At 33.6% G+C, this 15064-nt stretch overlaps 1 protein-coding gene across 5 annotated transcripts in view; it reads right to left on the bottom strand.

Annotated features, from left to right (window-relative positions):
- Positions 1–15064, bottom strand: part of LOC115446350 (myogenesis-regulating glycosidase) — a 34892-nt gene that overhangs the window by 15841 nt on the left and 3987 nt on the right. The window contains exons 1-2 of one of the 5 annotated variants that reach the window (XM_037436416.1): positions 10193–10260; positions 9292–9823 (exon numbers count right to left, since the gene is read on the bottom strand). In XM_037436416.1, coding sequence (XP_037292313.1) covers positions 9292–9801 — 510 coding nt within the window. In that variant the 5' untranslated portion in view covers positions 9802–9823; positions 10193–10260. Of the gene's footprint in view, positions 1–141; positions 252–5220; positions 5425–7347; positions 8229–9291; positions 9824–10192; positions 10261–15064 lie in introns of those variants that run through there. The other 4 variants (XM_030172964.2, XM_030172965.2, XM_030172966.2 and 1 more) reach the window with 4 other exon arrangements.

The raw sequence follows: 15064 nt of genomic DNA on the forward strand, positions 1-15064 counted from the left end.
GTTGGTGACTAGGTCCAAATCGAATATTAATTGACGAGAAATATCTGGCTAACTGACACAATTTTGCCGGCCTTTTTCAAATCATAATATACACAGACAAAACAAAATAATCAACGTAAATACACTGCATAGCTCACTGACCTGATTCATATCCCATATGCACAAAAATATTATAATATAATCAATTACTTCATTATTAACTTAAAATACAATATAGAACAAAATACAATCTTAATAACACTCGTGCTGTCCGTGCACTGATATCACGGCAAAATATTTGTGATGTAACAAAGAGAATATGTTTGAACTGTTATATCTGTATACAAATAACTAAGTATTTCTCAGGAGTTAACTCGAATTACACGACAAAGGATTTGGCTTGAGATTGTTGGTTTGTAGTGGTTTTATATCAGGCATGGCTAATTAATGGCGAAGTAAGAACTACGTGTAATATACTGTTGGTAGGTCACTTATGGGTGAGAGTCCGGCTAGGTAGGTACCACCGTAATGTCTATTTCTGCCGCCAAGTAGCAGTATTTAGTGTGTTTGTGTTGTGTTCCGGTTTGAAGAAAATTATAGCCAGTGTAACTATTGGACATAAAAGACTTATCTCATGTCTCAGGATGGCGAGTGCAATGGAATGCCAAACAATACTTCGTAATTTAAGGTGTTGAATGGTGTTTCCACTGTTTATGGGTGGTCTTATCGCTTACCATCAGGTGAATGGGAAGCACATTTCGTCATTTAAAGCATTAAAAAAAAGTTTGGAGTGATAGAGCCATGTCTTTATCTGGGCAAACTAATAGCACAGTGATGGCACGTAACAAAATAATTCGGGCACGCCAATTATAATTGAAAACTATGTCAACAAAAATAGAGTTGAAATCTGAATAAAGGTAACTAGAAGAGGGACCGCCCGAATAACTAAAGGCGACACTTTTTTTTTGCGGGATAAAACGGATTATCGCTATCAACTCAATGGAAAGGCATATAAACCATATTATTTTTTTGTTATAAATAAATGCTCGTTTACTAACATAGGTTGGTTCTTCCTGGCGACTGTTCTACATTAATGATAGAGCGTATAAAAAAATATTAAGTCATGAACTGACTTAATATTTTTTTTTATCGCTGTCTCACAAAAGGAGCAATGTGAAGTAAGTTGCTGTTGTGGATAGGCCAAATAAAATATTTAGAAACCCAAAGTTATATGGACAGTCCATTTTTGAAGAGTCTAATTCTTTAAAAGAGGTGTTTATGAACGATAAACATCGGTTATATAATTGTTTCACGTTTGTCGGTCTTTATTAAATAAAGTAATAGACACTATCATTTAAAGAGGATGAGAGGTTCAGAATAACAGGAGACGAGAAAAAAAAACAAATGTGGATCGTATAGTCAGTGGGGAAAGTTGCTATATTATATTTTATTGTGAAAATTTGTGTCGATACTTTGTCCTTTTCTTACAAAGGCTAATTTATTTTAACGAAGCCTACTTATGTATAATGTTGTGTGTGTACCTATGTGGCTTTTGCTCATTACTCCGTCTTTAGTCTTTTTTCATAAGTAAACTCCCCGTGTGATATACCGAGATATCCAAGACTGTCTATTAACCTGCCATATTCCATCTAAACTCTTCCAATCGTCTCACTTACAACAAACCTTCATAGCAATTATACCACAAAATACTATCAGGCATAGCAGATTGTTTCGTGTTATCCATAAATCAACAATAACAAATCTGTTACAATACCTTAGTGAGTGGTATACAATCGAACTCAACCCGTTTCTGCCCGCGCATCGCACCGCACTGCCGCGACAATTAGCTAATTACACCGGCTATGGTTACGGGCTATTAATTCTCGCCTGCCACGCGTCTGATGTAGGGTTGGCACCTGGCATTAGGAACTATCGTTTGGGACATCGGTAACATGTCAATTCTCTAAGAATAGATCTAAGATGTAAGATGCCAACTTAATCCGCGCCATCTATGAATGAAATTCGTGAAGCAATGTTTTAGTTACACTGTACTTTGTAGTAAATGCTTTGCCATATCTAAAACGCATGCAATAGAATCTTAACAATAACATTTATGTACATCTTAGTACTAGGTACTACAATACTCACATGATTTGCGGTAGGAATATAAGAAAATTTATTGAGACAAAATCCAGCATTTTTCAAGAACTATAATCGTCTTATCCAATGCTTAGAATATAATATTCCCTGGTCAAAAAATTATATCGGACGGGGTACAACATCTACGTCTAAAGTAGAGTAACCTTAGGAATAAGCGCACCTAATATTTTGCAAATTTCTTACAATTTAATACTGATTTCAAAACAAGCTAAGAAATTTTTAAGTCAAGGTAATGTAAAACAAACGTTTTGTAAATACAAAGGATCCGGCAGTTAATATTAAAGTCAAATAACATTGTTTGCATAAAAATTCAAACATTACTAATTAAGTGTGTTTATTTTGGTTTTTAGCTCAATTCGCAAGAATTATTGGAGGATTCTTAACCGTAGGTAAAATCTACTCAGTTTCTGCAATAAGTCTGTTCTAAGGCATCACGTTTTATAGAACCTAACATAAAGTAACTTTGTTTTAGCATTCAGTGACATTATAAGAAATTAAAACTCCTTTCATCGACCTTTTATTTAATGTGGCCAATGCATCCATGATTTCTTTAACTTATAGCTGAGTATAAAAATTATAATAATATTTCAATCCCGTGATTATTTGTTTGAGCCTCTATAACTAGAAAACATTAAAATATCGAGATATTAAATTTATGGACTATGAACAAAGATTTAACAAACAAACAACAGCCTTTAAAATCGTTTATCTGATCAAATTCCGCACGATTTACTACATGACCATATGGTACAAAATATAATGCCGTGGGTTGAGGTGCTAATGAATGACTCTAAGAAATCAGAGCGACTGACGTCACAGGATAATGGCGACAAATATCTTCTATTGTATTATAGAGAAAAATATATAATCCAAATAAGAGTAGTCACCAATTTCAATAAAAACGGAAAAAACTATTAAACCTTTAACCACTGATACCCTTATTTCAAAATCTGTTATATTTAACGCCATCTGTGATTTGCCAACTGAACTATACAGAATAAGCCGATATTAATTTCCAGATGTAATGATAGATGGCGCTACAACCGACGCTCAAAAATGTTCCTGTTATGAAGTAGTCAATACTTTGAGTTCGAAATGCATTTTTTTAAAAGCGGTGGTATAATAAATATACCATACTAATGGCATTAGATCGCAAATCTGTTCTTTAATATTATAAAAGTAGAATAATATTTGTTACTTACTCTTACTAATTATAAGTGCGAATGCTTGCTAGAAGATTCATAACTGTTAAACGTCGCATATTGTTAAATTATGTGTAACTTTTACTGTCTAGAACACATGTTTTGGTAATAATTATTATCCAGGAATTATCTTTTCATGTCATAATATGTTGCAAACATGATTGAAATCTGTTTTGTGTTTAATAAACAAATAAATAAAAACATGAAGTAAATTCAAGTACAGCTGTACGGATTATGATCAAATTTGGCGAAGGCGTAGAATATTACCTGGATTAACACATAGGTTACTTTTTATTGCAGTAATATGCTCCTGTAGAAGATAATTGGATTTTTTTAATAGATGGCGCTATAGATTGGTAAAGCATTAAGGGACTTTTATAGTGGAAAAGACTTAAGACGAGGGACTTGACTTGACTTTAAATGTAGGTAAGAAAGAAATAAATTAAAAATCATCCACAGTCTATACATATTATAAAACAAAATCCCCCTTTTCTGTATGTCTGTATGTTATCGATTTTCTCAAAATCTACTGAACGATTTTTTATTAAATTTGGTATGGAGATAGTTTAAAACCCTGGGAAGATTATAGACTACTTTTATCCCGGGAAGTATCCAACGGGACTTTTATCTCGGAAAACTCCTTTACGTGGGTGAAGTCGCAAACAAAAACTAGTATAGTACAGAAGTATACCAAATCACTTAGCACTCAACAAATTAACAATATCCAATTGTAATACGCTATCACATACATGAAAATATTGATCTGAACAACGAGATAGGCTGTTTGCTCTCCTATAAACCGGCAGCTTGTCTATAAAACCACTCGGATCTATCAATTAGACCGATATCTTCCCTTTTTTTCAACACTGAGAAATCCCTTTACTTATTTCTGCCGGATTCACCGGTTCAAACTGTCCTACCGACTAAAAACCCGGCAAATTTCGACTCTCTTTAATATCGAAGGTCGTGGGGTGCGCAAGCGCATGCAACCGCAACCGAAAAATTATTAAAATTACACTCACATGACACTTAACACCGCCCATCTTATAAAGAAAGTCCAAGCGACTGTCCTCTGCATAAATTTGCACACAATATAGCGAAGATTTTCCCCGTCACGAGACTTGAGTGTTTTGTACTATCACTAGGTTAATGTACTTGTATAAATTATTGTCATAACTTAGTTTTGCTGGATACAGATATGTACCCAATGAAATATATATGTCATGCTGTTAGTATACATAGTTTTAGGTGTTAATTTGATGAGCAAGCGTAGATATCACTACCTTACTAATTGTATGATTGTTGTTGTTGTTGATTATACCTTGTTTGATCGTATAAAAAATATCTTTTTATTGTTATCGTGATACATTCTTTCACATAAATGTAAATCAAAATCACCTGAGTAGTTTACATAGGCTCACACCTTTACTCCTAGGGTTAGGAAGAGGCGATTATTCACTTATATCCGTCATCCTTATGATATTTTTTTATTTAATTGCTTTGAAAGACGAGGCGAGCTTGACGTTCGCCTGATGGTAAACGATTAGACCGCCCCTAAACAGTAGAAACCCCATCCAATACCTTGAATAATAAAGTATTTTTTGGTATTCCACTGTCTTATTATGTTCAGTAGATGCATACATGATAGGGGTCAAGGCGATTGAGGACTTCTGTATACTCTACAAATCCTGGATTGTAAATAGGGCGCTATCGATGTTGTCCAGGCACAGACGCAGATCCTGGAGGAGCGCAAAAATAACCAAACAGGACCAATTTGAGTCATGCATAGGCCCAATAACAGAAACTCGCGCAAGGCTAGTTACTATATAAATCATCTTAAATATTTTAGTTAAATTATTTTACATTAGGCTCTAGTCACCTTAGAGTCCAAGTAGTTGTTGATGCTCTCGGAGCTGTCGCTGTTACTGATGCTGTCGCTGTTGCAGAGTCCTCGGGGAGACTCCTCATCTACGGAACTCTTGCTTATATCAGAATCGGACTCTATCCACAAAGGCGACCGGTATTTGAATTTGTGAGCGAACGCATTTAATCTCGCTTCGTTATTCATTTTTAGAAAATCAATTATACATTTATGAATTAATTTATTTCCAAGTACATCGTATGAAACTATAGCTTTATTTTTTATCAATATGCAAAAAAGTAATTTATGAAGCTCATTTTTATGTTGCTATTTAACTTTGCCGCGACTTACATGGATTTTAATTTATTTTTGTGTTTATTTAAATCACTTTAAAGTTTAAAGGGATAGTCTTTAGCCCACCTTAAATATATTTAGAAGTAAATAAACTATTGTATAAATTTATAACACGATATTTTTGCGCGAGTCACCTGTTGTTCCCAGAGGTCGCAAGAAACTACTCGTGAAAGATCACGGGCACATACAATTGCTTGTAGGCAAATAACGGAGTCCCCGTTTAGGGGGCTCAATACAGGGGTCTATTGATTTAAATTCAACTTATTTATAATAATGTTATTAAATAATATTGGTATCTCATACCTTATGTCTTATAATCGCAATAAAATTTAAATTATGCCGAGTTGACGCTGTAAAATAAAATTCAGGATTTAGTGCTTGACAAACCAAATTTCTACGCGGTTTTGCTTCCATCTATCAAATGGCTTACATGCCTGTATTAAAGTATATGCTATCAAATAGTAATGCGTATATTTTTCCTTTCCTTCTACGATATTGATAAAACATTTGGTTTTACTATTTAGTACGGATCAAATTGAACGTCCCTGCGCAGGATGTCGCCGGACAGTAAGGAGCTATCGGGAGTCGCGGTCACTTGAATGTTTCAGTGTCATTGTCTATCGTTGCGCCATCTGTATGCGCAGGTAGTGTTATACGATTGATATTAAGCTTTGACATAATACACTTAAGATTGAATTTGTATTGTAAGCAGTTGCGAAAGGTCTTTTTTTTAAAAGGGAACCCGACACATTTATTTGCATAAACGCGGTCTACAAACCGTTGTAATGATAATTAGATTCTATATAAATTACGAAAGGGAAGCCGGCACGAATCTGATTGCATGGACCCTTCGCCCCTAATTTTTATGTTTTATAATACACCTGGATATGAAACAAAACTGTTCCAACTGATGAAATGACATTAAAATTTTAAGTTAATTTTGTTAAAAGTAATCCATATATATAAAAGAAAGTGGTATTAGTTACACTATTTATAACTCAAGAGCGGTTGTACCGATTTGGTTATAAATTGGTGGAGAGGTAGCTTAGAACCAGGAGACGGACATAGGATACTTTTATGCCCTTCCCACGGGAACGGGACGTGACATAAGACGTGGTATAAGAAAGCAAAATTTGATATGGAGATAGTATAAGACCCTGGGAAGGTTATAGGCTACTGTCCCGGGAAAATATATAGTGGGACTTTTATCCCGGAAAACTCCTTCACGCGGGCGAAGCCGCGAACAAAAGCTAGTACAATATAAAATATTTCATAAGGAAATAATATTTTCCTTTATAAAAAGTATTGTGTAGTGTCGTGTTCAGATAAGCAGTATAATATATTACACTAAATAATAACATTGCGTTAGTGGTTATGACGTTATCATACTATCAGGAGCAAATCTAAATCTCAAACTAGTACATTATGATAAAAATGACCTTAGTTAATGATAGAATTTTAGAGTACAGTTTAACTTCCCATCTGGGAGTAGGGACTCTGTGAAATTGTAACATTAAAGTTTAGTTTACATTAGCCAATTCTAGCAGAAACATTTAACAAGAATTACCAGATGCGTTAATCCTAGCGTCAATATTTCAATAATTCTATAGCCATGCGACTTGCTGCCAGGTTTAAAAGCTTAAAAAATTGCAGCGTTTGGATTGCCGAGATTTTCTACACGGCAAAAAAACACTTGCGGAATTCAGCTTCTGCAAGTTTTCTTGGTAATCTAAACCACCCCTAATTATAGAAATGCAATAAATAATACAAATTATAGCTCTAAGCACTTACATTAAGCGCATCTTTCTTATCAGAATCCGCTGAGCCAGGTTCACTAGGCGAGGATATTGAACCGCGTTTTGAAGATCTATACACAACTGGACTGTTACCATTATTAATTACTTCTTTACCTTCTGCGCTTTTATTGTCTTTACTATCAACTTTATTAATGTCTTCTTTTTTATTCTTTCCTTGCGCAAACATCACTTTAGGTGTAATGTGTCCATTAATTTCATCAACAGGACTTCCTATCGTAAAGCTAGCGATTGAAGGTTCGCCTTCATCGATGTATTTGATATCATTGTCGCTTCTATTTGCTTCAAGAATGAGACGTTTAGTTTCAGCGGGCATTTCCACATAGTCATGAGGGTATGATGGTATATCTACCCGGAGATCTGGCTTCTTTCTTACTCTCATGTTTGCGGTTAATGCTTACATAAATTATATAAGATGCTTATCGTCCAAGGTTAGAATTTTTCCTACTAAATCACTTCACTTTCGATATCTTGACGTTTCACTGAGATTTTACTAAACAAACTCATTAATATCCTTGTATACTATAAGAATGTAATAATGTTATTTTTAATAATTAAAAATATAATTTTCACCTATATAACCACATGAATTTATAAAATCAGCACGCATCACAATATAAATCTTTATGCAAAAACACTTTAGCTGATGATCATTAAAAAAACACTGAAATGTATTACAGTTTAGTCTTTTTATCAAATTGTTCGCCAATCTTGTGATAAGGTACAGTAGACGAAGATAGCGAATCTAATCCATATAATATTTATGATGTTGTTTTGTAAGATGTAGAAGAAAGAACTCAAAACTTAGTAACAGTAGGGAAAGAGCTTGCAGACAATCTAAAAACTGGACTATTGTTTGGATTGCTATACTTTAAAGCAAAAAGACCAACTGTTTAAAAAAGATAAGATTCAACATATGACGGAAATAAGATAAAATGATACTTTATCATAGATAAACATTAAAACATAACACCTTTTTTCATGAGACTCCGCTTATAAATGAATTTAGCCATTTCTTTTTGAATAGATTATTATATTTTCTAGTTTTAGCGAATATGCATTATAGACTGGGATTTTTTAGGTCCCTTTCCTGTTATTGTCTTGGCATACCTGGTTAGGTAATGTTTGGAGCGAATATTTTCCAATTTTTTTATTAAATCTCGGTAAGATCATTCGTCATCAGAGACCCACTCGTTGCTCGTGTCCTGTTTCTCTACTATTTGATTTTAAAATAAAGTTTGCAGATGGTGTAAGAATTTGTGACATTTAGTGATTGCCTGCTGCACACTATCGCTCGACGGCAAAAATATACTTAGTGGGATAAAATAGTAGGTTTGTGGTCACTAAAGGGCGATATCAGACTAATCTAGATGTGTTTATGATACTAATTAGAGCGAGGTAACGTACTTTATCTGAAAGTCGAAATGCACCGCCTTTGATATCCTTTATCACGAATCTTCATTTACATATTGGCATCATTAGTATTATTAGGTCAAGATCTTCCGAATGATTACGCTTTCTTCAATTATTTTTATGTGTAACATAACATTAGTAAGTGGAATTTAATTTATCGAGAATTTAATGTCGGTACATTGCTAAACAGACACGATTTGCTCTGATTTCTCAATGTGTGACGACCATTCCTCAAAATAAAATATAATAATACTCTAATAACTAAAATCCATAAAAAAAGTGCCGTATCCATATGAACATGAAATAAGGATAGAGGAAATATTAAATTGCTTGGTAAAACAATTTTTCAATGATCAATAATGAGATTTGGTGAGGCAACTAAACAATGAATTTCTTCTTAGATTATGATATACTTACAATTAATTCTATATTTCAATTCCATTTTACATTTCTTAAATGTTTTTAACAAAAATTTCTATATTTAAAAAATATATAGAAAATAACTCACCTGATCCTGCGGATTGTTGTAATACTGCTGTTTCATCACCTCCATCTCCAAGTTTTGGAGCGTCGGCATCGAGATGCTGTTCCTCCGAAGACTAGTCCGCCTTCTCTCGACATCCCTCTCATTACTAATCAGCTCACTAGACTCCTGAGCCCCAAACGCCTTCGAAGTACTTGGGCTATCACTCAGATCCGTTGATTGCGTGCTAGGACTGGCAGCTTTGGATCTATCTGGTTCTAGAGTTATATAAAGAGTTCCTTCAGGAGTATTTACTACTATAGTATCGTTGTCGGGAGAGGAATGAACCTCTCCGAGATCTTTTGCATGTAATTTTCCATCTCTTTCTGTCGTTGGGTCTGTGTTCTCGTCTCTCGCTCTAGGCGGTCGTTCTGGTTTTTCTACCTTCACTACACCGAGTTCTACAGAGTCGTCGGCGAAGGGAATATCGGTGAGTTTCTCTGTTGAATTGAGTCCTTTTACGGCATTCTTGTGTTGGTCGGTGTCGCTTTCCATATTTTATTTCATAGTAAATCGCCTGAAACAATAATTTTTGAAAGGTATATAATTTTTAATTGAGGATTATCCTATGCAATATTTTTTTCTTGTGACATTTAAATTATTTCTAAAAAACTTATTAACAACATTTAAATAATAAATATATGATACCCTGAATATAAATAAAGTAGATTTTTTCCAATGTTCAAGTCAATGACTTGACAGGATTTTTTAATAATATTATCATTTGACTTCTATTTATTGTTTTAAGTCTTAATACTTAATTTATAAAGTAGCATTGACGCCGACACAATAATGTAGGCGCTAAAAAATCTTCAATACCTGTTCCAAGAATCTCACCAAGAAATATCACTGCTTAGAACTAATCGTTTCAAAAACGGTTACTTACAATTTATTTTATATCAAATCACTTCATACAAACATTTATGCGTGTTAAATGTATTAAACGTATGTATGAAGTAGGTGTTTATCATACAATGACGCCAAATCCGCGCACACAATTAGATTCCCATACATGGCGCGTGAATCATATCATACGCATCCTTAGAGGGAAAATGACACTTAAGTAAATAAGTATGATTTGTATGCTAAATATTTTATAGTAGATAGTACACAGACTGTACTTGTAATGGTTTTGTTTATTGCAATTGAATTATGGGAAGACCCCGCCACTGATGGTAAGCGATACGACCGCCTATAAAAAGTAGCAACACCATACAGAACTCTGAATTACAAAGTACTGCATCACGTAATAGAAAATAATATAAAAAAGAAATTCTTCGATAGATTTTGGCTGAAATACTATTAGATACTTCAAACAAAGTCCTCAACTACCCTGTTGTCAATTTCATATGGTATTCTTTCTCGCCGATAAGTCCACATCGTCTGCGCGGCGCTTTAGGAAATATAACCTCATTTTATGGCAGACTAGCAGCTCAGCCAATAGTAGGTAAGGCCGAACACACACTACTGTTTGCGGAGATTATCGCGGGATTCAGTTTTCACCGCGAAGGCTTTTTGTATGACGTCATATCGCGGTCAATACTCGCTGAGATTTTGTACGCAAATACTAATGGGTTTTAGTAGTGTTTGTATTATAGGAATGTATGTTTGTTTATTTTCTGCAAAATATCGTGTGCCCTAAAATATTATATATCCCACACGATCTATATCACAAATGTAAAAGTTTGTATATTTATTACAAGTAAACGAAGAGGGCATTGAATCCAATTGAAGGAAAGGCAAATAGGTATATCAAGTCCTGAATTTTCATGTAAGGTTATTTTTTAACTCAGAAAATTGCACAATAGAACTTTTAATCCGTAAAACATCTTTTCCACTGCCGTAACAGCGAGAGAAATTTTGTTAAATATATATTTCTAAAAGTTCTTAGCGTCTTATATTAAGAACATAATATAATATTATTATTATTCGTATATTTACATATAACTTGTTATAATATACAAATATTATAACAAGTTATTAAGATTTGTTATTATAAATTATTACGAACACAAAGGCTTGAGAAAAACACGTTAATATTATAGTTAAATAAACAAAGTCAAGTGGGACGACTAGTGAAGTAATGTAACATCATATGATTAAACTGACAGCAAAGAAGTTTCCGTTAAAGTTTTTTTTACGTTTTAAAAAAGGTTTAACACTTTGTTAGGTGACGGAGCATGCCGCAATATAAAAATGTTATGAACGAGTCTATATCTAGTTTTATGTACTTTATATATAACTAAGGGAACAAACAACAAGCAACAGGAGTGATTGTAAATAGTAGCAACAATGCTCAGAAATACGAATTGGAAAATTCTTCATAGTATATTTCTGGTCTGGTATATCAGCCTTGTATTATATACTGTCTCACTGCTGGACACGGACTTCTACTACTGATAGGTCTTTAGTCTAACACGCTGGCCTAGTGCGGATTGGCAGACTTCACATACCCTCAAAATTCTTATATATATAGGTTGTCAGACATGCATGTTTCTTCAATATAGAGCTCACAGGCATGCAGGTTTCTTTACGATGTTTTCCTTTACTGTTAAAGCAGTCCCATAATGCCCAATAATATCTAACATTGGTTACCAAATCCTGACACCTGCTAATTATACTAGCTACATTTTTTTATTGAAGCTAGGATATGTTATATACAATATTTGGTACTTACAGACGCTATACGGCTAAATAAGACGATCTCATGCACATTAGAGACTCAGCCTTTATCTAACCATAATACAATAATAAATCTATACCGACGATTTAAACTAACAGTTCTTGTTCCATTTTCGAAAGACAATCCCAACCGCTTTTCTCTATCTATCGCGAAAATGGACCAATCGGAACAAAGGCGTTTTGTCATGTTTCTGAATGGATTTTTTATTGGTTTATTTGTTGGATCAGATCGAAAATTAAGATTACGATCGTTAATTAAAACGGCCGATAGATAAAATTATAATAAGTTCAATAGGAGGGTTAGCGAATAAAATTATAACAAGTTCCATAATCCATAACAGGGTTAACGAAACCAAACATTTTTTTAGAGTGGATATAATTGTTGTATTAATCCATCTAAAGAAATAGTTTTTATGAAGATTGAATCATCATTGATCAGCGATTTTTTGCCGATTTAAGAGCAGTTACGACTCTACAAGTAAAAAAGTGCAAATGTTATATTCTATCTCAATTAATAATACTGAGTTAATTTAGGACATGTTTTAAAATGATGTCTTTTAATGTAAAATAATGAATTCTGTAACGTGTTGTAAAGTGTCGCCTAACGTTATGTGGAATCGGTAGCCCGCAGCAGAAGACACCAAAGTTTAAATTAGCTTAAATTCATTATGTATTTGAGTTTAAAAGAATAATTGCATTCGATTAAATTGTTCAAATTGTACTTACCTCAATGTGAACGCCAACCTATTTATAAGCCCAACGAAGATTATGAAAATCTGTTTAACGAAGCACTACCATATCAAAAAGTACACAAAGAGCGTCACCATCGCCGCTACCAATACACCGTACAACAAATAATCGAGATACGATATAAACCAGGATATGAATAATTTACAGTTTTTGGAACATTTCTCTGATGACATCTTTAACTTCGTAACAGAATGCTTTCAGACAAATAACTTTGGTCTAAAAATATATATTTTTTTAGTTTTTAAAAATTAAAATATTATGTTGTGGGTATTTTTATTTATGTTATGAAATACATAACTTTAATCACGTCGCGTAAACTTTTTATTTTTGATATAAGAATATCACATTCGAATTTCGAAATTGCCCAATTCAAACGAAACATAATTTGAAATTAGAACATGTTTAATAGTATTAAGAAAACCGCTTTTTTGCCAAACTTATTCGACATCTAATTGTAATGCCAAAACAAACGTTTTTAAGAAAAAAATAATTTGGTTGGCACTTGTTTTATTCTTGTTTAACAAAGCACGAGCTGCTCTAAAGAGTCTAATGATTCTGTAAGACGGTAGAACACTAATCGATCTGTTAATTGATATTCATCAGGTCGTGACTACAGCGTGAGACGACACCTCTATGAAAATTTTGATGTAACAGAAAGTTATTTAGATTTTTATTGAGTAATAATATAATGGTAAAGATATTATGTTGTGGTAAAGTTATGAACTTAAATGTGAGTCAAATTAGCCCCACCGCAAATTATATTGATGTTTAGAAAAAAAAAATATGTATTCAATAATTTATGCCTTCGTCGATTTAACACTATATTTTTTTATAAATTAATATTCTTTTCATAGCTTAATGGGTAATATACTTAACACATGCTTAATATTTCTTTCAAAGTCTAGTACTTTCTTTATGAAATTTAAAATTCTATACAATTCGGTATCTTGTAATTTCACAACAACTTACACTGTGATATTTGAAGCTAGGGAACTAAAACCCCACCACGCCTACAAAGTCCGTCCCGGTGCAAACCTGATTAACACAAGTGAAGCATTCAAGTTAAACTGTAATTACCTAAAAATAAAAGTTAACGTGCCTTCAAATTGTTTTTCTTTAACTATTTGTTCTGCAATTATTTTCGTATTGTTACCAACTCAACATTCCTAATTACATTCCTTTACGTAGATTATACATGTTGTGATAAAAATTCGGTAAGTATACAAACTTAGCTCTGTTTTTAAACCAGGATATTCGTGGTCAACAATAAGAGATCATATACTGCAGAATTTATATTATTACAACATATTATTCATAGTAATGCTTTCTTCGAACAGTCAGGAGGGCATCTCGACACTTCGTTGCGTTCCCCATTCGTTGCGTTGACTTATGTGCAGATCTATCTATTACAAGCATTTGGATACATAAATATACTTTTACTTAAAATATCTACAATAGTTATCGAAATGCAGTCTTTTTTAGTTTCTAAAAAACATAACGTCGTTTCCCTAGCTTCAACTAATATTTGATTTGAAAATTACAATTCCGTAACGAGATTATCCCACAGAGCCAAAGTTACCGACATACGTGTATATCTGGTCTCAACACTGCCTGACTGCCGAGGGGTATTCATCTCTCATCGGTGACATTCCATTGGACTTTCCACTTACCATCAGGTGCAGTTCGGTGACTTAGCCGTTCACGTATTAAAAAAAACCTAGGATTAGTGAACTGAAGTGGCAATGGGCTAGTCATATCTGTCGAATAGCCGATAATGGCTGGGGTACACGAGTTATTGAGTGGAGATCACGAGTTGGCAAGCGTAGAATGACCTCCAACAAGGTGAAGTGACGATTTGTGAAAGGTCGCTGCGAGAAATTGGATGTGACAGACTGAATATTGGGTGAAATGGACGTATTGGAGGACTATGTTCAGCCTTGGACTAAATTATAAGCTGATGATCATGACGATGAAAATTTACATACGTTAAAAAATCTGATAAAATCTTTCGTGTTACTGCAAGTGATTTACATAATGCTGTATGATAACGCCTCGTCATTAGGGAGCCGGCATGGACTAGACAATAGCAACTAAGCAATTGTTACATAGATTCAATTTGCATATATTATTCTCCATTTGTGATCATTATGATATAACGTTGTATTTTTATGCTAGATAACCAGCAAGGAGATAATCTTCTAATAGTAGGTAGGTAAATTTAAGTCGCCTAAAACTCAGGCAATATCAAAGGAATCGTAGATTTACCAAAAATATAACTAAAGAAAACAACTTGCATGACTATTCTTGAAATCATATAGTAGGTATG

This window comes from Manduca sexta, chromosome 8 (assembly GCF_014839805.1).
Source record: "Manduca sexta isolate Smith_Timp_Sample1 chromosome 8, JHU_Msex_v1.0, whole genome shotgun sequence".
Taxonomy (NCBI): domain Eukaryota; kingdom Metazoa; phylum Arthropoda; class Insecta; order Lepidoptera; family Sphingidae; genus Manduca; species Manduca sexta.